At 40.5% G+C, this 25211-nt stretch overlaps 1 protein-coding gene across 13 annotated transcripts in view; it reads right to left on the minus strand.

The window, feature by feature from the left end:
* Nucleotides 1–857: 857 nt before the first annotated feature.
* The window catches only part of LOC110964626 (CUGBP Elav-like family member 2), a 29772-nt gene continuing 5418 nt past the window's right edge, over nucleotides 858–25211 (minus strand). For 3 of the 13 annotated variants that reach the window (XM_022213405.2, XM_022213411.2, XM_022213410.2), the window contains 12 exons: nucleotides 18655–18845; nucleotides 15572–15654; nucleotides 13834–13882; nucleotides 13162–13296; nucleotides 12152–12231; nucleotides 10788–10949; nucleotides 9689–9752; nucleotides 9001–9138; nucleotides 8261–8389; nucleotides 7297–7473; nucleotides 6968–7114; nucleotides 858–5654 (listed from right to left, as the gene is read on the minus strand). In XM_022213405.2, coding sequence (XP_022069097.1) covers nucleotides 5527–5654; nucleotides 6968–7114; nucleotides 7297–7473; nucleotides 8261–8389; nucleotides 9001–9138; nucleotides 9689–9752; nucleotides 10788–10949; nucleotides 12152–12231; nucleotides 13162–13296; nucleotides 13834–13882; nucleotides 15572–15654; nucleotides 18655–18845 — 1483 coding nt within the window. In that variant the 3' untranslated portion in view covers nucleotides 858–5526. Of the gene's footprint in view, nucleotides 5655–6967; nucleotides 7115–7296; nucleotides 7474–8260; nucleotides 8390–9000; nucleotides 9139–9688; nucleotides 9753–10787; nucleotides 10950–12151; nucleotides 12232–13161; nucleotides 13297–13833; nucleotides 13883–15571; nucleotides 15655–18654; nucleotides 18846–20555; nucleotides 20892–25211 lie in introns of those variants that run through there. The other 10 variants (XM_022213408.2, XM_022213414.2, XM_022213407.2 and 7 more) reach the window with 8 other exon arrangements.

The raw sequence follows: 25211 nt of genomic DNA on the forward strand, positions 1-25211 counted from the left end.
GCTGTAGCAGGTGGACAAACTCTAAATCACTTTCACTTTGTAATGATTTCAGCAAAAGACATTACAGACCGATGAGATAAAAGAAATGTAGAGAGCTGTGGCCACTTTACAATGACCGATGACATCTTAAAGTGAACTAATTATCTTTTTCTAGGGTTAATGTTTGCATTTGGGGCATTTCTGTGGTGTAATTATTTTGAATACGAAATCCCACAAAGGTCCAGGTTTCATCCCCAAACTGGCTGTTTTGCACATCCAACAGTCCAAAACCCAAATATATTCAAAACACAATGAAAAAAACTTGAGAAGCAAATAATCACACGAGAAGCTGAAAATAAATGTGGAAAACAAAGATCTTTGCTTTCATCTCTTGGAAGGCAGGGAATAGCATCAAATTCTCAAAGTATTTAAGAAGCTGGGATTAGTGAGTGTTTGTTATTTTAGCTGTAGGAAATTATCAGCACGAGTGCCAATCAATTTCAGATGACTTTCCTGTTATTTAAACTCTAGCAGCATTAATCAGTTATCATTTACACTTAATACGACTATCGGCAGCATTTCTTTAGAATTTTGGCACAAATGTTCTTTTATTTGTGCTTAAGATGCACAGATGAGAAGCATTTTGGCTGTTTCGTCACTGAAGCCTAAAACAATCCTCCCTTCACACAGCTAGGAGTCCACATGAAAAATAACAACCCTGGTTTATCCACCTGAATCTGCTACAGCTCAGAAATAAGCAAAGAGAAGCAGAAACGAAGAGAAACAAGTCAGCGAGACATGACACACTGGGGGAGGGAGGGGTGGTTTGTAAAATGCCTTTACAACACTGGACAAGCACAAGACACAAAGACGCACAGTCCATATTAGGGGAAATGGTTTAATTTGGAGACAGAGGCAAAGAAACACACCACACATAAACAAACATTGACCAAAAAAGAACACAGAGTCTTTCGGCTACACACTCCGCTATGGGAAAAAACAGAAACCTCTACACAGGTAAAAAGCAAGGCTCAAACTAAACAGTTAACTTTATAACTAAGACAATTATCCACACAAGTTGTTGTCGAAATCCTGATGACCATTAAACTATGTGGGACAGCACAAATACTAACATGAAACTTACCACGATTTAGAGGATCCCAACCCCCTCCCTCCCTCCCCGAGTCTGAAACGGATTAACGAAGTGAGGAACATGTAGAGATCCAAGTAAAATCCAAATCAGGCATCTTTTAGAGGCAAAAGCAAAACAACAGAAGGAAGAAAAAAAAATTGCTTGACACCACCAAGAGGCCAAACTCAAGACCTGGTCAAGGCGAGGCCACATTGAGAGGCCAGACAATTTTTTTCCAATATAGATTTTTTTTTATCCTTTAATTTCCAATATAAAAAGCTTCACTGGTACAAAATACATATGAACAACCAGTTGTAGAAATCGGACAGCCTGTGTATGTCTTCTTTTTTGTTTTTCTTTTTCAAATCCCACCCAGTTTCAAAAATTTGATATTGACTGAACAGAAGAAAAAAAAAAACTGCACTGTATGTATAATACAGATCACATCAAGATGCACTCACTTTGGCTTTCATCAAGACAAGACAAAACATCTACTAAATTATTGGTGGAACATGAACAAAGTCCTACCGATTATCAGACAAGAAAGTAACACAGGAAAACTACTTTTTTTTTTTTTTTTTTTTTTTTTTACTCTTTTCTTTTGGATCAAGACAATATCTATAGAGATGCAAAGCTACCACACTGTCAAAAAATAGCACTTCAGAATATGAAAAACAACAGAAGAAAAGTGATTGTTAGAGCTTGATCGCGATTTGTGATGGAAGCCCCTGAAGTGAGTCGAGTTCCTGTTGGGACTGCTGTGGACTGTACATTGTGCTTCTTTTTTTTTTGTTTTCTTTTTAAAATGTATATAGATATATTCATTCACAGTAACACTTCACCATACACTGTGTATCGCCACAGACCTGCAATCATTTTCAGTGTCGGACACACATTTTTTTTTTTTAAACCACTTTAAGATGTTAACACGGCTCCCAAACTGACTTTTCCTCGACGGTTTGTATGTGCAAAGTGTTACAGTACACGTGTTCGCACTCACTAAGAAAGACGTTTAACCTTCAAATGTATAGGGAAGTTTATTGTTTATCTACAATTTATTTTTTTTTTAAACCAACTGTTCAAATTGAGTACATCACAACACATTTACCAATAACTCAACACACAGAGTTGGGGGAGGAAAAAGGGGACATTAGCAGGTGACAAGAGCTTTCATGACACTGGCATAAATAGACAAAAAAAAAAAAAAAGGCGAACTGCAGCAATCTCTAAACCAAGGCCTAATAAGAATGTGTAGGCAGTTTCTAGACGTATATATGGCACTTTGAATATTGTATTGCATTTGGATAGAAAACACACTGTAAAAAGCACATGCCCATATTAAAAGAGAAACCGGTGGTACCTTGAAAATTTGGGGATCATAATCACACACACAACATTCTGCAAAAGTGATTAGCTCCCACAATTGTGCTTAACGTTTCCTTACAAAACTTTAACACTTCCCCTCGAGCGCCATTTCAAATTTGGTACCTTTGATTTTTTTTTTTTTTTTTTGTCATTTTTGGAACATTTATGTGTTTTGAGAAAGGAAAACAAAAATCCGAACTGAAAAGGTCAAATGGTGATAATTGTGCATTTTGTGTCGTAAATCCTGTGTGAGCGTCTACTTTCACACACACACACAAAAAAAACCCTGAGTTGACAACTCTTTAGCGCCACCAGGTACGCAGTTTTAGGGAACCCTTCTTTGGGGGAGGGGGGGTGAAGTGGTTGTTATTCTACCAGGGCTGTCTCAACAAAGTGTCACACAACAGGACAAAATACCACCCTGATAATAAAAAGTGTAAACTTTGTGCTGAAAAAATGGAATGTATTTGTAAACCAACACTATCGTGGTGGGTTTAGTAGTTTTAATGTGCATCGTGTACGACTGAAACATGACGCTGGAAGTCACTTAAAAGGACAACTAGGAAAAAAACTAAACACGTGTGTGTCTAAGATGTTCAGAGACCCACAGGTTGGGTGTTGTGTCCGAGTGATCTCTTCTTCAGGGGCTCCCACAATTGCAACCACAGAAAGTGTTTTGTGTCGCTCTGTGTATGCGTGTGTGTGTGTGTATGTGTCTGTGTGTATGTAAAGAAAATCTAGGTAATAGTTCAGCAAAGAAAGTCGTTGTGAATTCAAAAACACTGAGTTTGACACATGGGCACTTTAACAACAAAATAGAACAAAAATACATTGTCTGGCATCTGTATGATTAACAGACAGTGTAAATTATCTTCCAACATGAGGCATTCAAACTAAACCAAAGTGAAACATCCATTAATTAAATTAGTAATGAGAAATTCACAGAAAGTCAACAAGACGTACCATGGAAGTTGAACACTTCATTAAAGCAGGAAAAAAAAAATTGCCTCAAAATGTGACCCTTTAAAAAAAAAAAAAAAAAGGACTTTTTTTTTTTCCAAACCAGAACTTTAAATTACAATTAATGTTGAGGAATTTTTGACTTAACATGTTTTAATTTACTAGTAGTGACCTTCAAATGGTCACACTGATCAAACTGATTTTTAGTCCTCTTTAAAAATGTAATACACTGAAGACCCCCCCAACACAGATGACATTACAACATAATCTACAAAAAACCCAAAGTTTTGCCTGGGTTCTGTTAGTTAAACTTCTATAGATTCAATGGTATAAAATATAGGTAATCTAAGTGTGCATTTAAACCACAGATTGTCTATTTGTGAATCAGTTCTAAAAAAGTTGACTCATGTAGGTAGTCATTTCTCTCAATAGAGCAAATGTACCTTTTATTGTGCCATCAATAGTTCCAAAAAAAAAAAGGTAAATACACTGGATATTTTTGTAAATGAAAAGAAAATATATTTTTAAATAGCCTTGGTGTAAATCTTCACACTGCCAGCAAAATGTAGAGATCATTACAGAGCACTGAGAGGGATTTTACTGGTCAGACTTTCAAAAGTGTTGGAAAGTGGTCTGTAGCATGTTTTTTTAAGAAGCCAACATATTGCTAATGGCACCAAAGAGCACAGCTGTGTGCCAATCCCTGTATTCAACTTTCAAGTGAACTTTACTGAGAGAGGTAAAAAAGAAAACATAAAAGAAAAAAAACCAAGCTAAATTAAAAATAAATCCCACAGGTTTTTAAAACATTTGCAAAAACAAAAAAAGGTCTCAAACGAATTCAACATAGGTAAGTTTTCACATTGATTTTGCTTGACCTCTCTCCCACCTGTCACATTTCTACACAGAAAAAGCAAAGAAAAAAATGAATATACATGCAGAAAAATCAGGTTGAGCTAAGGTCAAGGTCAGTGGGTGGCCAGGTATTGGTCAGGCGAGCTTAGAGAGACATCACAGACAATGGTGGGATGATGAGGCCAGGAGTTTGGCTTGGCTTTCAACATCATGAAGACATGCTAGGCTAATGATGAGCAAACAGGCATGGAGATTTGTTCTAAAAAAGGAACAAAAACACAAAAGGAGGAGAGAGGAGAGAGAGAGAGATAGAGAGAGAGAACAAAGAGGAGAGAAGAGAAAGTTAGGGGCACAGCACAAGAATCGTTTAGCCATGAGGCACAAAAAACAACAAAAATAATGCCAGTCACCACATACAGTAAGGACAGAGGGGTAAACACAACCCCTCCTCGACACACAAAAACAATACACAGATTTAAGGAAGTGACACCACCAGGACATATGGCAGAGACTCCAACATGCACAAACTGTATACTTGGCACCCAAACAGATCCATCTAGAGCCAGTCCCTTGTGGGAGACTTGGAGGATGGATGGAATGACTGGAAGAGGTTGTTAATAGATACACAGAGAGGTAGCCTAGCTCAACATGGCTTAGATAATGAAATAGGACAGAGAAAGAGGGGTGGGGGAGACAGAGGAGAGGTGAGGGGACTGAAGAATCTAGAGTGCAAAAGATTTTCACATTAACGATGATACGGATGAGACGGACTACACAGATAAAGCCAAACACAGGTTGAAGCTCTGGGCTCGGGGTCTGTGTGGCCTGGCTTCAGCCCTTCAGCACAACAACTGATCCTTAGTCAACCTGTCTAGCTTGACCTGAAGGCAATGAAATGGCATGGTAACACACCTGATGCTCTCCACTAAATACAGTGACACAAAATACCTCCAGCGAACACTGACTCCAGTGATAGTCATAAATAATCATATACATTAAAATATTTAATCAGACTCAAAGTACATGATAAAACTGCAGGAATGAAATACAGCAAAATGTGGAAAGATCATTGCAAACATTTTTTTTTAGGAATAGGGTGAGTCTCCCCTCCTTTGGTGGGCTCCTTTCCCCCCGCCCCACTGAGTCTCTGCTGTGGTGACCTTGGCTGGAGGGTGAACTTACCCTAGCAGTGCTAGCGTTAGAGCTGGGGAGGGGTGAAGGCCCCGGGGCTAGGATCAGTAGGGTTTGCTGTCGTTCTTAGAGCGCTTCAGCTGAACCTTCAGCCTCTTCATTCCAATCTGGAAACCGTTCATGGCCTGGATGGCAGCTTGTGCAGACACAGGATTGTCATAGCTGACGAACCCTGAGAACAAACAAGTAGAAACGCATGTTACACACATTTAACAGCAACCAAACACCCTGTTCTGACTAAAACCCTCTATGGCCCAAACCCTGCTGACATGAATTGAAATATAAACATATGTAAAGTCTCTATTTTCCTCCAGTACTGTTAACACATGCTGTTCATTGGAAAAAAGAAAAAAATAAGCATTTTGAATTTAATTTCTTTTTTCCATGCATTTATGGCATAGCTGTGTCCTGCTGCACAAAAGACATCTTGGACATCTCACTGCTTCTAACAACGGTTCTGTCGTTTCCACTGATGTACAGAACTTTACACGACACTGAAAAATGAGTCACAGTGAGTAAAAAATGTTGCAGAAAAAAGAAAAGGTCTTAACATCACTTGGGATTCAAAGGGTTAAAAACTGGCTCATCAATCTGTATGGTTCTGAAGACAAACGAAAAAAAATGTAAAAAAAAAATATTAGCTTGCTTTCTACATTGTATCCGCAAAGTTTCAGGCCGCAAAGATTTTTCTCAGATGTTTTATATGAGAGGACAGAGATATTTAATTTTCCCTGATTAAAGGAAATGATTAAAGGCTGGGACCAGAAACTGCTGTTTTAGCAGTAAAGTACCAGAACAGATCATCTAACACATTTAAAAGTGATTTTATATATAAACAGTGAACAAACTTTACACAAAGATTCCAGGTTCATTTTGTTGCACAATATCGGTGTCTTAATTAGCTAAATTCAAGCTACTGAGGCTTCCGGTATGGATAAAGTCTCACTAACTCTTCATTAATAAACTACTACGTAATGAACTTCACTAATACATTTCCAAAATAAATTGATGACTTTTTTGAAAAGTTGGTTGTGCCATTTGTGGAGAATTAAATACACTTAACTAGTTAAAGTCTTTTATATGGTTGTTTTTTCTCTCATTGTGAATTGTAAAATATGTTTTTGTTGTTTTTTTTTTGATAAACAGGAAGTCATTTTACATTAAATATAATCCAAAGTGTTAAAAATCAAAGCATGATGTGCAAAACATTTGTGATGACAGGTCTGATGTACCCAGAGCTACAACACGTGATAAAGACACCTACAGGTGCAACAATCTTGCAGAGAACAGAGACTAGTGCCTGGCTCTTCCTTGCACTGGATCAATACTAGCTCAGCTTTATTCAAAATGGAGGCTGGTAAAAATCCACAAACATACAAATGACAATAAAGAAACCTAATATACTGCAGACCATGAACCCGGCCAGTAAGGTATATTAATTACGATTAAGAGGCTTTTAGAAGCCAGCAGTGTCAACATACTTACCAAAGCACTTGCTCAGATTGGTCTGTTTGTCAATGAAGACTTTGGCAGAGACCACATTTCCAAAAGGCATGAACATCTGCAGAAGATCCTGGTCCCCAAACTCCTGGGGCAGGTGGTAGATGAACAGGTTGGCGCCCTCTGGCCCTACTCCATTTGGTAAGCAAATCAGACACTCAAGTTAACTCTAAGTCTAGTTGCACGTACAGTTTATGATCAACATGACAATCATATTGAGGCAACACTTGACAAAACACGCTCCTGAAACTGTACACGCCACAAATGTAACGATTTGATGCCAAAGTGTTGCTGTGGGCTGAGGATCTGCTCACCTTCCTTCTGGCTGCCAGCAATGCTCTGCTGCAGGAGAGACTGGCTGTAGAGGGAAGGCAGGGCGGAGGCGGTGTACTGCTGCATCCCTGAGTAGGCCTGGGTCAGAGCATCCATGGAGCTGGCTGCTGACCCGTTGGCCATGGAGGCTCCGAGGCCACCATTCATGGCCCCCATACCTGCAAGGCAAAACAAACTGTTCTGACATGCGCTTAAGTTTTTATATATATATATATATATATATATATATATATATATACACACACACACACACACACATACAGGGATGGGATCAGCAAGTTGTTGGGGGGGGATGTGTGCGGCGACTTCCGATCGCTGAGCCGTTTACAATCGTCGTTAACAAGCTATCGTTAACGTCGTTACCATCTCGCGGGAGTATCAGCGACAAAGTGTTCAAACTTGAAATGAAATCGGCGGAAATCAGCGGATCCGCGGAAAATTCCCATCCCTGGATTCTACACTTCATGGTGATTCGATTACAGTACTGTACATGACTGCTCTCACTGAGTGGCAGCCAGCATTCAGCGCGGTGGATATTAGCAGCCGTTCGATATTACGACTCGCCGACCATAAACATACCTCACCCCCCAAAAAAAATTTTCTCCTCGAATTTAGACGATTCACAAGAATGACCCTGGCAATGATAAAATCCGCGGAATTCCGCGGATCCGCAGAAAATTCTCATCCCTGTATGTATGTATATATGTATATATATATATAGTAAAGATTCCCATAGTATATTTTGAAAAACTAATAAACACATTGTTGCAATTTAAGCTGGCCAATCAAGCAAACAAAAACAAAATAAACAATTAGATTTTAAACCCTTTCTATTTTGGAGTGGATCTGGATGCTTGATGCAGCACTGAGGAGAGGGTTCAACTGACATCAATCAAGCAAATTTGATCAAAGATTTTATTCAGCTATTACAGAGGAGACACTCACCACTGACGCTGCTGGTGAGAGCGTTAAGGTTGTTGAGGCCCATAGAGGTCCCAGTGAGACTCTGCAAAGTGCCCAGAGATGCCAAGGTGTTCATGGCAGCACCGGCACTGGACCCTGCTGATGACCCTGCTGTTGAAAGACGCAACAAAAAGGACATATGCTCAAACACCTCATATTGCTCTTCATGTATGGCATCTTTGCCAGGAATTGTTCGGGTTATGAGAGGATGACACAGTAGCAGGGGGGCAGTTAAAAATCTGTCTCATAATGATGAGAGGTCATTACCAAAGCAGCCATATGCTAAACTCACAGATGGAGCCTATGTATATTTACACAGATTAAAGGGAAATGGAGGCTCTCATAAAATTTTATATGTGGGTGATTAACTCCCATAAAATAAATGAGGAATGGCTGAGGGCCGTCAGGCAAATAGCAGATGAGGGAGGCTTGCAGAAGAGAAGAAGAGCTGCAGAATGACTGTGGACATGTACATCTCTATGGGTGAGGAGTTTCTATTTAGTCTTCAGAATAAAATGTTGAATTTTAAACAAACACAGCAAACAAGGAGAACTGAGCAAATTACAATGAGTCAAGGTCAAAGCACATCCATAAACATGTAAACTGAAAAAAAAAAAATAACCATGATACTGCCACAGGGCAGACATCGCACTGGGTGTTTAATACTGTATACAGAGCACATGTACGTATTAAAAATTCAGCTCATGATGGCGTTTAATTACCAGGACTGGCCAGAGCTCCCAGGGCTCCACTGTTTGTAGACAGGGCGTTGGTGGAAGTTGGGCTGCCAGAACTCTGAGCTGCAGCAGCAGCGGCAGCTAATGTGGCCAGGTTCTGCAGCTGAAGTGGATTCACACCTGCTGTGAGTATCAAGACACAGAAGTGATTATAAACAAAATCCCAATTAATTTATGCTCATTTTCTTGTCTTCGAGGGAATGAACTTCTCCAGAATGCAAAAATTAACATTCCATCTTTAATGTTTGAAGTGGGATGTGCTTTTAGGGTGCTGACATCAATTAAAAACATTCTTTCGCTGTGCCTCTTCTCCATTGAACAACTGGGATTTGTGGCATTCTTGTCTGTCTTGATTGTTTACATTCACTAACTGGTGAATTTATCATCCAATGCATCCTCAGAACATAATTTGAGCTCCTTGACAACTCTGCAACACTCTTGTCTTTTCAATAATAATAAACCACAATGTTTGATGACTATTGTATATAAAGGAATTCAAGCAAAGTGTGAACTGTAGTTTCAAACTGCTTTGTGGGTTATTAAGCACCATGTTGCGTGCCACTGATCTGAAGGAGTAATGTGATTTAAAGTACTTAAAACTGTGTGCTTGTAGAGTCACAGGGATGAAAAGTGTAGATTGTTCATTTACACTCTGTGACAAGGCTGAACTCACCTCCTAGCCTCTGAATACTGTTGAAATTGCCTTGGTTATTGGTAGATGTGGCCTGCTGGAGCAACTGTGGGAAATACAGAAAGAAAGGCTGAATTCAAGAAACCAATTACGGGACACACAATTAAGCTCTAAATGATAATCATTTACATCCAACACTATAAACCAGTGTTGATATAATATTCCAAAAGTGTGGAATGGAAACCCACATATTTAAATCAGTATTCTTGGGCATAGCAACAACTCTGGAGAAAGATTTACAATAAACTTCTGAATTTTGACAGCGTTTGTTCAAATCCTACATCCTCACTAATAAAAGTGTAAGTAATGTTTGGATTGATAAAATAGCAGTTCGACAGTTTTTGCCCATGCATGCAACTGTCTGCAATATCTTGATTCCTTGCCAGAAACAAGACAGCTCTGCTGTTCGTGTCTAAGTCACATGTTCTTCGGTTCCAAATCAGAGAAAGCACATGCAAGTCACATGACAGTATCCTGTCGCCAGATCACAAGCTGAGTGGGAAGATGTTCCTACTCTGAGCCAAGACAATCAGTTTATAGTTCAAGTCTTCCAAATTACACAACATTTTATTTATCTGCATTTTCAAATGTTCTTCATTATTTACAATTGCAACAACTAGTAAAATATTTCAAGAATATAGGGCTGTCATTTAGCAAGAAAACTAAATATAATCGTGGAAATAAATATTTTAACAGAACAGCACATATCCTTAAGAATATTTTTTGCCATGGCAAGGTTTTTCTTTTTCTTAGTTTTAGCAGAGACACCTCACAACCAATACACAACCACAAAATACATCCTCAAAAATTTAAATTCATTCTTTTAAAACAACTTTCGCCTATCCCAAAGAGCTCATTATAAATATCATGTTTTAATTACGCACATATCTAATGTTCTGACCTGTATGCGTTGCCTTATGTTGTTAGATAGTTCAGTGTTTTTAACCCTACAATTTTGTGCGCTCCCCTAGTCAACAGAAGGCTAAAGTATAAACACATTTTGCAGACTAGATCAGTGCCACGTTTTAATACATGAGTAATAATGCAGCTTAACTGGGTTGTGTTTTACAGTAACACTTACAGCCAGGTACTGCGGTGTGAGGGTCCCCAGCCCAGCAAGGTTTCCCCAGGTGGAGGCGCTGTTGAGCTGCTGAATTTGCTGCACTAGCTGCTGCTGCAGGCGCCGCTGCTCCTTATCTCTCTGTGTGTCGGCAAACTTCACCACCAAAGGTGAGGAACAGCCCTGAAGCAGTGAAGAGGTAAGAGACGTTAGACCGGTTCAAAAGCATACTGAAGAATCAACAGTTTATTTACCAATGCAAGGACACAGTCACTGCAAGGAATTTTTAAAAAGGAAGGGGGGAATTCATCTATGTCTCAAGACAGTTGTATGCCTGTTGCATTCATATCAAAGCTAACACACAGAGGACATCTGCCATGCATAGCTGAGCCAGGCCACATTCCAAAAGGGGCACAGGACAACGCTGCAGACAGTGAATCATTTTAGCACTCCGAAGAGCTGAACCGAGTCCACAGATAGGCAGACAACAGATGGACACAACATTTAAAAAACAGACATTCAAACGAAGATATGTCAGCAGACATTAAGAAAAACGCATTACAATACACAGAATGTTGCAAACAGACAGTCACATATTGTTCAGACAGACGCATGGACGAGGCATGCGGTGCAAAACTATTTTGAGAGTTGAGAGCCAGACAGGGACCAGGCTGGATAGGGAAAATGGCTTCTGCACCAGCAGCACCTCCCATGGCAGCTGAGGATTGGGGAGGACATGATATGGGGGGAAAATAGGTGGCGCCACCACTGGGGCCCCGCATTTAATCTAGTAGGAGGAGTGTTATGTTTGGTTGGACTCCTAATTAGACTTGGTCTGATGCTTCACTGGGGAGCCTCTGACCTGCTAGCTGTCAAATTACTGCTGCTCTACTTCCACAAAGACTCCACTGGCTATATGAGAACACAGACCCAGTTTTTGAAGAAATCTAATACGGTGGCTGCTCCAGTCTAGGTAATTTTTTGTTAACCTATATTCAATCAGGTGGGCTCGTTGCCATGTGGGCCATAGTGCAGACTGATAACTGCTTGCTAACAGCTAGTCTCTATAATATCATCAGAATCAATATATATAAGATGGATTTAGATCAGACCAAAATGAAAGATGTAGTACTTAATGTGTCCTGTTAGCTCTGAATTCAGCCGCTATGCTAGAGCCAAAATTTCAAGTTTAATTCAATTATTTTGCAGACGACAATGTAATTTTGTAATAATTAGCAAGAGTGGCTTTGGAAATGACTCATGCTCTGTGATGAATGGACGCCATCTGCTTAAACAGGTTCTTCATCTTTTCAACACAAGGGGGCAGCAAAATGTATGAGGGGGGAAAAGGGGAAATGAGAAATAGGTGCTAAGGGGTACAGTACCTCCATAGTTTGAGAGTGATGCATGGTTTTGATTGCATTCTGTGCCATTGCCCTGGTAGCAAATGTGACAAACGCACAGCCTGTAGGGGGGGAACAATAGGAGAGGGGGAGGAGGGAGGGAGGGACAAGAAGAAACAAAACAAGACAAAAGGTTTGGACAACTCGTTATGAACCCCAAAAAAAGACATTACAGTACAGAGAATGGCAACTCCCAAGCACACAGAACCACCCTCACTGGTTAGCACATGGAGAAAGAACACAACAAGGAGAACAGTAACACATGTCACATGAGCACAGTGATCAACGGATTAAATTGCCACCCAGAGAGGCTTGACTACGTGGTGTCATGGTGAGACAGTCAACATGATTATATACACATAAAATGCACACATAAATACACATTGAAAGGCTTTGATCCGCAATAATGTGTAAGGCCAGCAAACACCATAGGCTAATAAAGCCAATTTTAATTTGTAGATACATTGCATACAATTGCTTGAAAAAGTGCAGAAATTCGTGAACAACTGTCCCTGCTGTGGGGTTTAATCATATATACACATCAACACTAGAGCCTCGTGCTGCCTGCTATCTGAGGCTTTGTGCAGCAGACAGCTATGTAGGAGATGCGACGACAGGCTAATTCCAGCCTTTGTAGAGTGTGATGAAGGAGGCGGTAAAGGAGGAGCTGAGCTGAGCCGCCTGCCAGCTGAGCCTACGAACACCAGCAGCCAGCGGTTGCCAAGGCAACGGGCCATTGTGCCGGGCAGCGAGTGCAGTGGTCCTTCACTGTGAGATGTGGAGGCTGAGTGTCACAGTGATGGGAGGAAAGACCATGGGGATGGAAAGGGTGCCACTGGAGGTGAATAGCACTTGATTTGGGGGTGGACGGATTGAAATGAAGAACTAGGGAGGGGCCTGCATAAATACTTGATGAGAATATGTACTAGGCAGTGCTGAAGGTGGCGGTTGTGAGGCTTAGTACACTGTGTCTATGCTGAAAGCACACCTACCTCTGCTCTGACCATCTGGTCCTCGGAGAATTCGGCACTCTTCGATCTGCCCGAACGACGAGAACATCATTCTGACCTCATTCTCGCCGTATTTCTTTGAAACCATTCCGACAAAGAGTTTTCTGTCTTCTACCGCTGCAGAAGGATGAAAAGAGAACAGCTATTCAGTTAAACCCTAACAATTATGGAGCTATGAAAGCAGCAGTTACATCAGGCGCTGAATCTTGCACCTCTCTTTTTTTGTTCAAGCTCTTTCCTTGTCATGCTGCCACATTCTCTGCCTCTCACTCCAAGTGCCAGCCTCTTGTACAAATCTCTGCAACTTGCAGCTTTGTTTTTCTCAGTGTCTATTTCTCTAGACATATAAATATATCACCCATTTGTGCTACTCTCTAGATTCTCTTTGTACCTGCTCTAGTCTTCTCCCTTTGGTGCCTTTTAAAGCCCTTAATCCTCCTAAACCATCACACTATAGAAATTGTGTATTGCTGCAAATTCTCTGAATTAAGTCCTTCTCAGGCTTTCTATTTGGAATTAAATAGACACATTTGTTTGCCCATGCTTTCATATAAAGTCTCTCACACCAGTTGTCTTGGCTAACTCATTCCTTTTAAAGTGTTTTTTCCCTAAACAGACACAGTTTCCCCCTACATTTCAAGTGAATCTACCTACCACTTGTTTTCTCACTGTCAGCGGGTTTCATCTGGATAGGATGATGCATCTGTGGACAAAAGAGGGTATATAAATGGTTAAAACAGCATCTGTCACCATTATAAACTATGCAGGTCCTTGGTCTTATCTCTTATCACAAGTGTCTCATATCATCACACTCATCCTCCAGTCTTCAAGCATTTCTCCCTGTTTCTTGTTTTGTACTCTCACTCGAAGACCATGATCCCTCACCATTGCTAGATTCAGAAGGACGTGTCTATGAGCTGCTGGAAGGGATCAAATTCGCCAGTATCCAATTTCACTTCTTGCTGTAGTGTGGACTCGTGATTGAACTCATCAATTCTTCCTGTCAACATCCCTCATCTTCTTAAGGCCAAATTTAGAGAGAGATGGTTGACAAGCAACCTACTTCAGTGGTGAACTTTAGTTTTTGACATAATACTCCTGTTACACCCTATACACCATTGTATCACATACAAATAGAAAGAGGCGTGGCAAGTCTGAGTTGTGAAAACGCATTTCAGTCAGCATACCGTCTCTGAACATGTCTCTCATTCTCAATCTTGTTATGTGAGAAAGTGGAGGCAGAACAACTGCCGTAGGACGTGTCTTTTCATGCCATTTAATGAACACTTTTGTCCAAGGGGACTCGAGGAACTTAAAATGAATTCATCTATGGCACATTTACATGCCATGTGACGTGAAAGAGAAGAAACAAATCTAGTCATGAGATGTATGAGCAGATTGTACTTATGAAAAGTGGTGGGTTTGTTTTTGACAAGCACTAAAGAGAAGCAGACAGATGGCCTGCTCAGTATGGGGACTGGCTAGCGTCACTGACCAAGGAGAGGGAGGCACAGAAGGGAGAGAAAACAGAAACAGGGAAACAAGCTTTTCCACTGTCATGCAAACCAAATTCAGTCACCTGCAGTCAGTGCCAGTAACAGTAGGACCTGGGATTGGGATTTGAGAGCTGAGCTGTTAGACCACACTTTTTTTTGAAATGTCTGGCTGATTGATAGTCTTCCAGTGAAGAGAGCTAGGACACTATATCCAGGCCACTAGACTCATTTATCAACTCTGTTCAATATTTACCTGTAACTTCACTGACACTGGCTGCTTTTCCAATAGACTGGGCTACTGATTTAATCGACAGCTGGAGTTGTTTTGTATAGATTTAATTGATTGGAAAGAGAGTCATTTAGAGCGATGTACAGGCAATACAGAACTGTAGAGGTTTAACAAGCCCCTGCACTTATTCCAGTTGGCTGCACTTTAATCTCAGTAGATAAATCAGGTGAAGAATTAAGAAACAACACTCTGTCTCACCAAGCTTCATTGTTTAAAAGAATTCAACTTGCCTCCTTTTATACCTCTAACTTTGGGAAATAAAAATGTAGATGTGCATCAATGATTCATGAAGACAAGCATTAATAATTTGTTCCACTTTGTGGCGATCGGGTCTTGTGCCTCAGTGAATAACCTGCTGCCCGGTCAAGCGCACTTTACCTGATACCTGTACTTGTGTGCGTTGGGTCAGTTTATCAATTCATTGTGTTGTGGTTCAGGGCAGTCCTCAGTGTGGTGTTAGTGATAGTAGGGGCTGAGATATTTCTCTGGCCAGACAGGCGTTCAGTGAACCAAGAGCTCATTATCGGCCAGCACACTGCTCACAGCCTGCACCAGGGATGTAGCTGGGCTCAAGCAGCTAAAAGCAGCGCATGCTGCGCTTACTCACCCCACTTAAGGTCTTTATGTTGTGCAGTGCATTCTGGGCCTCCAGTGCAGCTTTTCTTGTATAAAAAGTTACAAAACAGCATCCTGCAGAATGAAAAACAGGGACACAAATGGGAGAGGGGAAATGAGACAAAAACAGCATTAAAAACAGCGCATCGAAACAGTAAATGCAATACCATGACTGCTGCAGAACAAGAATGATGCTAAATGGGGTAAAGTATGCTCTCCATATATATCATGTTTCTAACATGTGACAGGATATTCTTAGCACAGACAGTTAGATGGTGCACAAAGACCATGTCGGAGCTTGCAGCGAGGACACAGGAGTAATGAGATTGTTGAGGGCTGTGACATGACCACAGAGATGACCACAGGGTGAGATAGCTGTCAGGAAGGACCGATGCACAGTCAGCAGGTCTGCACAGCCTGGGCAAGCCAGGGCACAGGACCAGCACATTACACAGAAAGTAGTACGGCATTACATAAGAGTCCAGTCTCAAACATGCATGCATGCATATATATACATACACACACACACACACAGAGGAGGCATGAAAATGACAGAGACAAGAGAGAGCAGGAGTGAAAGCAAAGGAAGAGGAACCATGAGAGGAGAGAGGTGGTGGGGGAGGGGAATGAAGAGAAGAAGAGCAGGGAGGGAAAAAAGCCTCTCATCCTTCCGTCCCAGCAGACCGCCAGTGGCGTTCCAGCCTGTCAGTTTCACTGGGTTGGGGAAGTGGAGCACTGCAGCGTCTCTGACCTACATAGTGTGTATTATGCTGTTACTGGAGCTCCCAGGCCGCGGGGAGGGCTGTTGAACTCTAATATGCATCAAGCTGCACTCTTCTCCCTCACAACCAGCTGAGCTCTCTCTTTCTCTGCTGCTTAGCCCGATCTCTGATTTACTGGAGCTAAATAAACCATCCAGAGAGGCGTGATAGTCATCAGATGATTTTTTCATGACCTGCAGTAGACGTGACCTAAAAACTACCGCAAATCTGATGGCTCCTCAATAGATCAGTGGCAAAGTAAACAACCAAAATGGAAGAGGGATTACTGCAATTTCAGCGAACAAATCAAACAAAAGGCAAGGCTGATGACACAAGAATTGGGTGCAGGGTGTATTCTGTGTCATGCAAATAAACAAAAGCCAGATATCATCAGGCCAGTGCACTTTTATAAAAATGCAGAACATCTCCCAGTAGGAATATGGCTACTGGGTAAAGAGGAAAACAGTGAAAGTATTGGGCGTCACTGAAACAAATTCAACACACACAGGCTGAGTGAGCCAAAGACTGCTGTGATCAGACCCGATTATCTATTAGAATACATTAACATTGCATTAACATGTCAATAGGCCATCACAGCTGACACTCCACATAGAGCAGGGGAGGAGCTCTGGTAAAAAAAAAAAGGGGGCTTTGAACTCTTCAGCCTTCCAAATGAACTGCTCAGTGCTGGGTGTACACACACACCTCTCTGAAGATACTCAGGATTATTTGGTGATGTTACATGTGTGTGGATTTGTTAAAAGACCTGATCATGTGAATAGAAGTATTGTTCTGGAGACAGGGAGTGCTGCAGTTCTGGTCGACACACTACACAATCCCCATTACCAAATACTTAATAAATCTAAATCAAACTGAGTTTGTATTTTTCCAAACAACAGAATAACCACAAAGACAATTTTACTGCTTATTAAAATTGGCTACTTTTTTTTGTACATGGCAAGACAACAGTCATATTGTTCTCTGTAAATTGCTGCTGTGCAACTGATGTTTGAATGGATGCTAGAACCAGAGACAGAAATGGAGGATTTATTTCTCCTAAATAGCATAATTGTTGCTATGACATTGTTAGCCTGTTTTTTGTTTGATAAAGGCAAAAAAATAGGATAAATTGCGTCAAATGGCTACAAATCACTTTTTCATCAAGCAGAACAGGTAGTCAGGCAGCAGTCTCATGCTGTCTCTCTTCACTAATGACTTTACAGACTCAATCAGTGGAACAGCAGCTGATAGCAGGCACCAATGCTGCTGAAAACACTTTAAAACCTACAAGCAATGGCTGACCAGGGACTTTCATTAACAGCCAAACACCTCAAGACAGCTACATCAGGCTTGGAGTGTCAAGACTGTGAGACCATTGGTAGCACAAAAAAGGTTCCATTTAGACATAAGTCCAGCATCAAACACTGTCCCACTACATTAAAACCCAGGAGTGGATTAGTGCCTTTAGCCATTGTGAGTCATCCAGCCATCAAGGGAATTGAAATTTGGATGACCCTGGATAGTTACATCAGGGAGACTGACGTTACTTTATTCACCTGCAGTTAGTTACGGGAGACTGTGCACTTTCAGTGGCACTTTGCAGCTCTCTGCAGACAGCAGGCTTCCACTTCACCATCTCCTCTAATTGCTGCCTAAACTGAATCGCTCAACTCGAGCACCATTTCTAAGGTGAGCGCATCGATGGATGTCTTAATGGAAAATTGCAGTTGAGTAACACTTCCTTCACACAATGTTGCTTTTAACCCAGCATGGTTAAGATAAAAAAAAAAAAAAAAAAAAACACATTTCTATAATACGGGGTTATGAAAAAGGTGTTAACCCTGAAACAAAAGACCACTGAATCATCTCATCTGTAAGCACTAACACAGCTGCACTGCATGTGCAGACAAGCAATGCTGTGCATTGCCTAAGGGGACTGCACTGAACTGTGATGGTAGATTATGTGGCATTAAGGGGGTTTTGTGTATTGTGCTTGACCACTAAAACCTAGGCCAATACAGGTAGAAGACACCAGCAGCCATATTAAAAGGCCCTCTAAGCTTGTGGCCACTTTGGAAGGTAAATTTATTATAGCTAGAACTATCAATATATTTAAATTTGCAATATTGAAATTGTGTTTTAAATGATTCATGAAATAAATTAACTCTGAAACTGTACAGCACAATAATTTAGTAAATGTAAAACAAGTGGTAACTGGCTAACTAATCACCTATATTTAAATCTAAATGTTCTTTGACTGCTGTAGGACGACAGAAGAAATCAAGAAGAACGTGGTTTCGTGCCTTGACCGTACCTTTGCTCTGAGGAGGATTTTGGGTGCGATCACGGAGGATGTTGATCTGGTGCACAGCTCCGAAGGGCTCAAAAAGCTCTTTAAGTTCTGTTTCTGACCAGGAGCGTGGGATCTGTCCCACAAACATCTTGATGGAGTCCGGGTCTGGTTGGTCCAAGTGCTCCAATGACCCGTTCATCTTGCTGCCGTTGCTAAGAGAAACAAGACAAAAATGAGTAATTAGTACACGACGGTCTAACAAACTGAATTTCTTAAGTTCAAATGTGTGACTGTTTGCAAGTCAAGTTTACTGGATGTGAACCAACATCTTCAATAAGGGTTAGAATTCTGGCACTTAGGATGTTTTGACACTTCTGCTGGCAAATGCTTGGTTCCATGTGGAGCTTCAGAAAACCACAACTAATTTGATAAAATTTAATATTTGTTTGTTTAGAAAAAAATTTCTCTAAGCAACAGAGTTGCTATGGTTTTGTGATAGTGCATTCATTTTCTACAAGCTAATAATACGCTCTAATGCAAACTGTGCATCACACAAGAAGCCTTGAGCAAATGGCCGACAAGCTTTCTTTTATTTCATTCATTTTGAAAAATAGTCATAATACTGTTCTAGTACATCATCAGATCTAACAAAAAAAAAGGGGAAAGTATGTTCAGTGACATAAGTCTGTCAGAGCATCAAAATTACACAGTGTGTTACTGATCTCATTTAATTTAGAGTTTCAGAAAAACAGACAAAACCTGTTGTAGCCCAGGGCAATAAGTCAGGAATATTCAGCAGTAAACACATTGGCATTGTCCAGATTACATAAAAGGATGTACAAATGTTCTTGGATAATTCACCTTTAGCTTTGAAAATACACTGACAAAAAGACATGTACTTGCTATACAAAAAATAATATAGTCGCAATTCACATTTTTTAAATATTTGGCTGGCCAGAGAATTTCAGGCAATCACCCTAAAACGCACAAAAATTGTTAATCACCCATTTTCACAAACCAGATTGTTTGTCTCACAATGTCAAATATGGTGCCAGGGACATGCGGTTATAAATCCTTTTATGTTTTAGAAAAATAGTTTCATAGCCCTTTTAAATCAGTTGAGATTCTATTTTTTTGATCTTAGCAATATATCTGTGAGTAACAATATTGATATTTTAATAACTACAGAAGACAATAAATTTAAAAAAAATTGCTAAGTGAGGTTTTCAAAAGACTCCTTTGCTTTTTGCTAGCCAGCCCATTTAGAAAATGACTGTTCATTGTCACGGTTCAGACACACTATATTTGAAACCAACCACCAAAATATAATAAGATCAAGCTACATTATGTATTACTCGATGTGATACAATGATCTGTTTCACATTAGCACAAAAATGCAATGTGCTTTAATAAGGTTTTAAGCATTTCAGAATTCCTAAATCAAATAGTTTTACGGTGTGACATTTGAACATATACACACAAATATTGTTTACAATAACAGACAACTCTGATCAGCAGACAACATTCAGGGCAGCCTGTGATTGTACAGTAATGGAGAGGAGGGCAATGCTAAATCGTGGCAGTTTCCTTTGAGCAAACCTTAGGGACATAGAATCAATACCCACCAGTGTACCTACGGCAACATCACCTTTGTCTCACTTAAGCCCAAAATCAACCGCACAAACATTTCCTGACAGAAGCACTGGAAACTAGGAATAGGGCTGGAGCAAGAGCTATTCATGTGTGTTGAGGCAGAGAAATCATGTTAAATGTAGAGCAATGCTATCAGTACACATAGTAATATACACTACACAGGATGAAGAAGGCCCAAGGATCACAAATACACAACATTATAAAAGCAAGACACACTACATATACACACACACATATATATGTGTGTGAAAACAATTTTACACACAGACCTTTGGACACGAGCCATCCATCTCTTACAAATTGAGCCCAGCCGTTCTGCAGAAACACCAAACTCCTTAAGGGACTTGAATGACATGCTAACAAATCACACTTCAGTTCTTGTTCTTCTGAAATCCAACTCCACACCTCACTACGAACCGCTTTTTTCCCCTCTGGAGGCTTTCAATACATTCGAATGATAACATATAAACAGAAAAAGAGCTCTAGTGAAACAAAAGCCTCTCTCCTCCAAAAAGGGGTGAGTGCCCCCTCCCACCAGCTTGTAACAGCTACACAAAAACAGCACTGCAGAGCTCTAAACCTCCAAGATTCGCTGGTTAGCAGGCAGAGATTTTGCGGTGCATCTCCTCCTCAGGCGCTTTGGCGATGGTACAGAGAGTAACCTACAGCTTCTTCACCACAGCAGGGAACAATCACATATTGTTCCCCCATGCTGGAGAACACTATTCACCGTTCCTCTGCAACACAATGGGCCAAGTCAGAGAGATGCTTTGGAACACATCGAAGGCTACGTCTGCTAAGGCCACAGCACTGGTGTGTGACACCATTTATCCAGTTTTGCCAATGGCACTCTGACGCCATTTTGCTGAGGGCCCTTTGATTAGATTGCACTGTAGAAAGAGCAAACCTCACTTGAAAAACTGGATTTGTGTCAGAGCATTCAAAAACATGAAGACTCCCTTTGACAGTCTCTCTCTTACATCTATTAAAGCCTCTGCAGCTGCACATAATCTTGTCTGTATAAGAGACTGTTTAAGACCTAAAAAACTGTCCAAAAGGACTGTGGCCACAAGATCCTCCAACATATTTTGCAAAAATATATACATATCACACTTTTGTACTGCTCAATCAATTGGAACAATTCCAGAAATGAAAAATACTGATTTAAACTGCCTTAAGATGGCTCTATGCAATAGAGCAATATCAAACAGTGGATGAGTGCACAGACGGCAAAGTATTGCCACACTAAAACGTGAATTGACCACTGCAGATGAAATGTGAGAAAAAAAACAAGGAACAGAGAGTTGGCTTTTATAAAAATGCCACAAGCTATACAAGCTTTGGGAGCAGTTCAAGTTAAAAGACACTCATACTGCTGAGCAACAAATATTTTTTGGAAAATAATTGACTATGGCTGGGCATGCTAGCTTTACACATCACAAACATGAGTGGTGCCTACATGAATGAGCTGTACATCAGTTTTAAGTGGCTTCAGCTTATGAAAAATGGTATCCATCAATAACGCCAAGCTGTTTAAGTGACATGTTATGTCAATGCAGCAGTGTTTTATGTCAACATAAAGATGCAGGTATATGCATTGCATAACACCAACTGTCACTTTTTTTTTGTCAAAATGTAGTTTAATGACAACAATTTACTGCGACTTCAGTGAGGTCAGAGAAACACATCACTGCTTGTGCTTTTAAAATGCATTTTTCCCAAAAAATAAAAAGAGTGTAACAACTGCGATTTCAGCCATCTTTATTATATTGTAGCCAACATGAATTGGATTCATTCTCTGAAAAGCAAATTTAATCTGTTATCTGGATGGCCTCATACCACAGAAGGTAAATGAGAACCTGTTATGTGAGGGACCATGAGTTTGGATTTTTTTTAAACATAAGTTCTGAATTATAGGTATAGTTTTTGCTATAATTAGGAACGCAGCGCAGTTACGTGACAATCGGCATTGGTTTGACCGTCTGTTAGTCTGTCCGTTCACAACATAAAAAAAAAAAAAACTAATTTGGATGAAATTTTCATGGAAGGTCAGAAATGACACAAGGACCAAGTGATTAGTTTTTGGGAGTGATGCGGCTTAACAAATCCACGGATTTGTAAAGGATTTCCATATCATTGCGAGATAGCAGCATTGCAACTATGACCAGTGAACACTACATCAGCTGCCTGGTAACAATCACATGATAGCGATATTACTACAAATTGATCACTGTGGACCACGAATTGTTTAAGGATTTCATCCGCTGGAAATCGTATGACTGACTAGTTATTGTTATAGTTGAGTGAAATCAACAGCAAACACCCTTATCTGTTCAACGATCATATCTACACAAGCTGCTTTTTTACAATTCTACAATTTAATTTAGCAGACGCTTTTGTCCAAAGCAACATACAACACAAGCAAGAATTCAGACATAAGGAAAAACCTTTAGTAAGTGCAAAAAAGTGTGATTGGTCAAAGGTGTTGCCATGAAGTTGCAGAAGAAGTGCCACCCCACCCCCCCCACCCCTTTTTTTGTCTTTTGTTTTTTCAGTTTTGTCAGTGCTAAATAAGTGCTGGGTTTTGGACCACCTGACTTATTCTACCCCTAAGGTGGAGTTGGATTAAGTGCCTCGGTGTTCTCTGAACAATTGACTCTTCAATTGTCTCTTAAAAGTAGAAAAGGACTCAGCAGAACGCACAGAGTTTGGTAGTTTGTTCCACCATTTGGGAACAACAGACGAGAAGAGTCTGGTTAGAGATTTCGAGCCGTGCTGGGCTGGAAGCACCAGGCGTCTCTCACATATTCACCAATATCATTCATCCCTCCTCTAGATTAAATGGAATACAAAAGCACAGACATACACAAAATGTTGCCACATTATTGATAAAAGTCCAGTCCTCAAAATACTATAATAGATAATGCCAGTACTGCCCAGCTCTGCTCCCTACACCACCTGCCAGAGCGCTCCCAGACAGTAGTGATGAAGTCTTTCGCTGAGCTTCCACAAACAGCCCTGCGATGTGGCAGCTCATCGCACTTCAAGACACCCTGCAGCAGCTGACGAGTCATCCAAAGCCATGACAGTTGCATGCTTACTGCTGCACCACCCATAAAAACAGGTGATTTATCTCGACCATGTGTCTGTCCTGTTGGTGAGCCCTGACCGCACAAGTATGCCAGCGACACCTTTGCTGTGCCCATAATAGAAAGCAAGCCAATTTGCCTGGTTATGCACATGATTCTGAAAGCTCAGCATTGTGTGTTTGGACATTACTCATCTCTAAACCACCAGGGGTCACAGCAACAACACCTGTCACATGATATTGCACAGTTTTTCACCACTGCTGATGGAAAGCAATCTCACTGCTCTCTATTGTTGCCAGTTGTCTTACTTTATTTTTTAAGTCACCAGACACAAACAAAATAATTCCTAGCTATTTATTAATGTTATATGGTGCTTTGAATGTCAACTAAGTTTGACAACATTGCTTTAATTAAGATATTGATTAAACAAGTCTTGTTAGGGTCACGTTACGAATAATTACGAGTCTCTTCCTGTTTGGAGTAATAGACTAAAACTTTGCCTTGGGCTGTTTTGGCAGTGTACACTGTAATGCTTCATTGGGGATAAAAACAAAAGTCAAGGTTCACACGAACACAAACAGTGCTTCAGAGAAAGAAGGAAAAATCAGTCAACTGAAACAGCTGTTTGCTAGTAATACCCTCAAAAATCATGAGTTGTTTTTTTCTTTCAGGAAACCAATGGCCTTATAAGCTGATTCAATGAGACACAGAATGCCTTTAATGCCTCGGTAATATCTCTGACAGATGTCAAGTAGAACATAAAGACTCTCTCTTCTAGCGCAATCTATTTTCTCTACTACTACAAAAAGAAGCAGAATATTCTTTGACAAGTTAAATGAGGTTTCAGAGCTTGGAATACAAATATCCTCATGACAGGCTTGAAGTTGGAACTTAAAAACTGGCCACGTACAGAAAACAGGAGCAGGATTGACAAAACTACTGCTGTAGGACCCTTGAGCAAGAATCGCTTTGACTTGTGGTTTGACAAAGCAAATGACCAAAAAGAGTGGATGCGGCTTCAGGCCAGAAAGCAGAAACAGGACTGTTTGTTGTTCGATCTCTACCAAGTGGTCGACCTAATCAGCACATTGTGTTTCTGATGAGAAATTATTAAAATATTTTCCTTCAGGCATTAACTCAAATTCAGTTCAAAATGGCCTGATTTCATTGTTGCATTTCCCCTGATGAAGACAGACATGTTCAATCAGCCTCTGAATGGGCTGCGTGTTAACAGACGGCCGGCATCTGATGACAAGGCCCGCCCCATTAGCTACATAATCACACCAAGTGTCCCTGGTGGTTATAGATGATGTTGCTAAAGAAAAGCTTGTGCAAATGACGGCTCAAACATCCAACTTAAACTCTGTACACACCCGCATCAGAGTCAGATCGAGCATGAATTTAAATCTTTAGGTAGAGCTAAGCACCACCAATGCATCTCAAAAGAAGAGACAAACAGCTGACTAAAAGCAGCAATTACACTTGATTACTTTGAATGTGGTTACTGCCCTGACATACTCAGTCATCCATTATGCTAACCTGTGATAGGAAATAGAACATACTTAATTAATACAAAACTCCCTTTACAATGCACAATTTCTACTAATAATGTTCACTAATAAAATGGCAGACGATAAATGCTGTAAACTACACACCAAAAAAGAAGTGATTTCACACAGATCACAGATGGTTTCTCCTCCACAAAGGAATCCATCCAAAAAAAAAAGATTCTCTTGTTATGTCCCCTTAGTCCAATCCGTTGCTGCTACACTTGACTTGTCCACTCAGGCAGTGCATTTTCCCAACTCAACAGCTGATTCCACTCCATGTGGACGT

The sequence above is a fragment of the Acanthochromis polyacanthus genome, chromosome 8 (assembly GCF_021347895.1).
Source record: "Acanthochromis polyacanthus isolate Apoly-LR-REF ecotype Palm Island chromosome 8, KAUST_Apoly_ChrSc, whole genome shotgun sequence".
NCBI lineage: Eukaryota > Metazoa > Chordata > Actinopteri > Pomacentridae > Acanthochromis > Acanthochromis polyacanthus.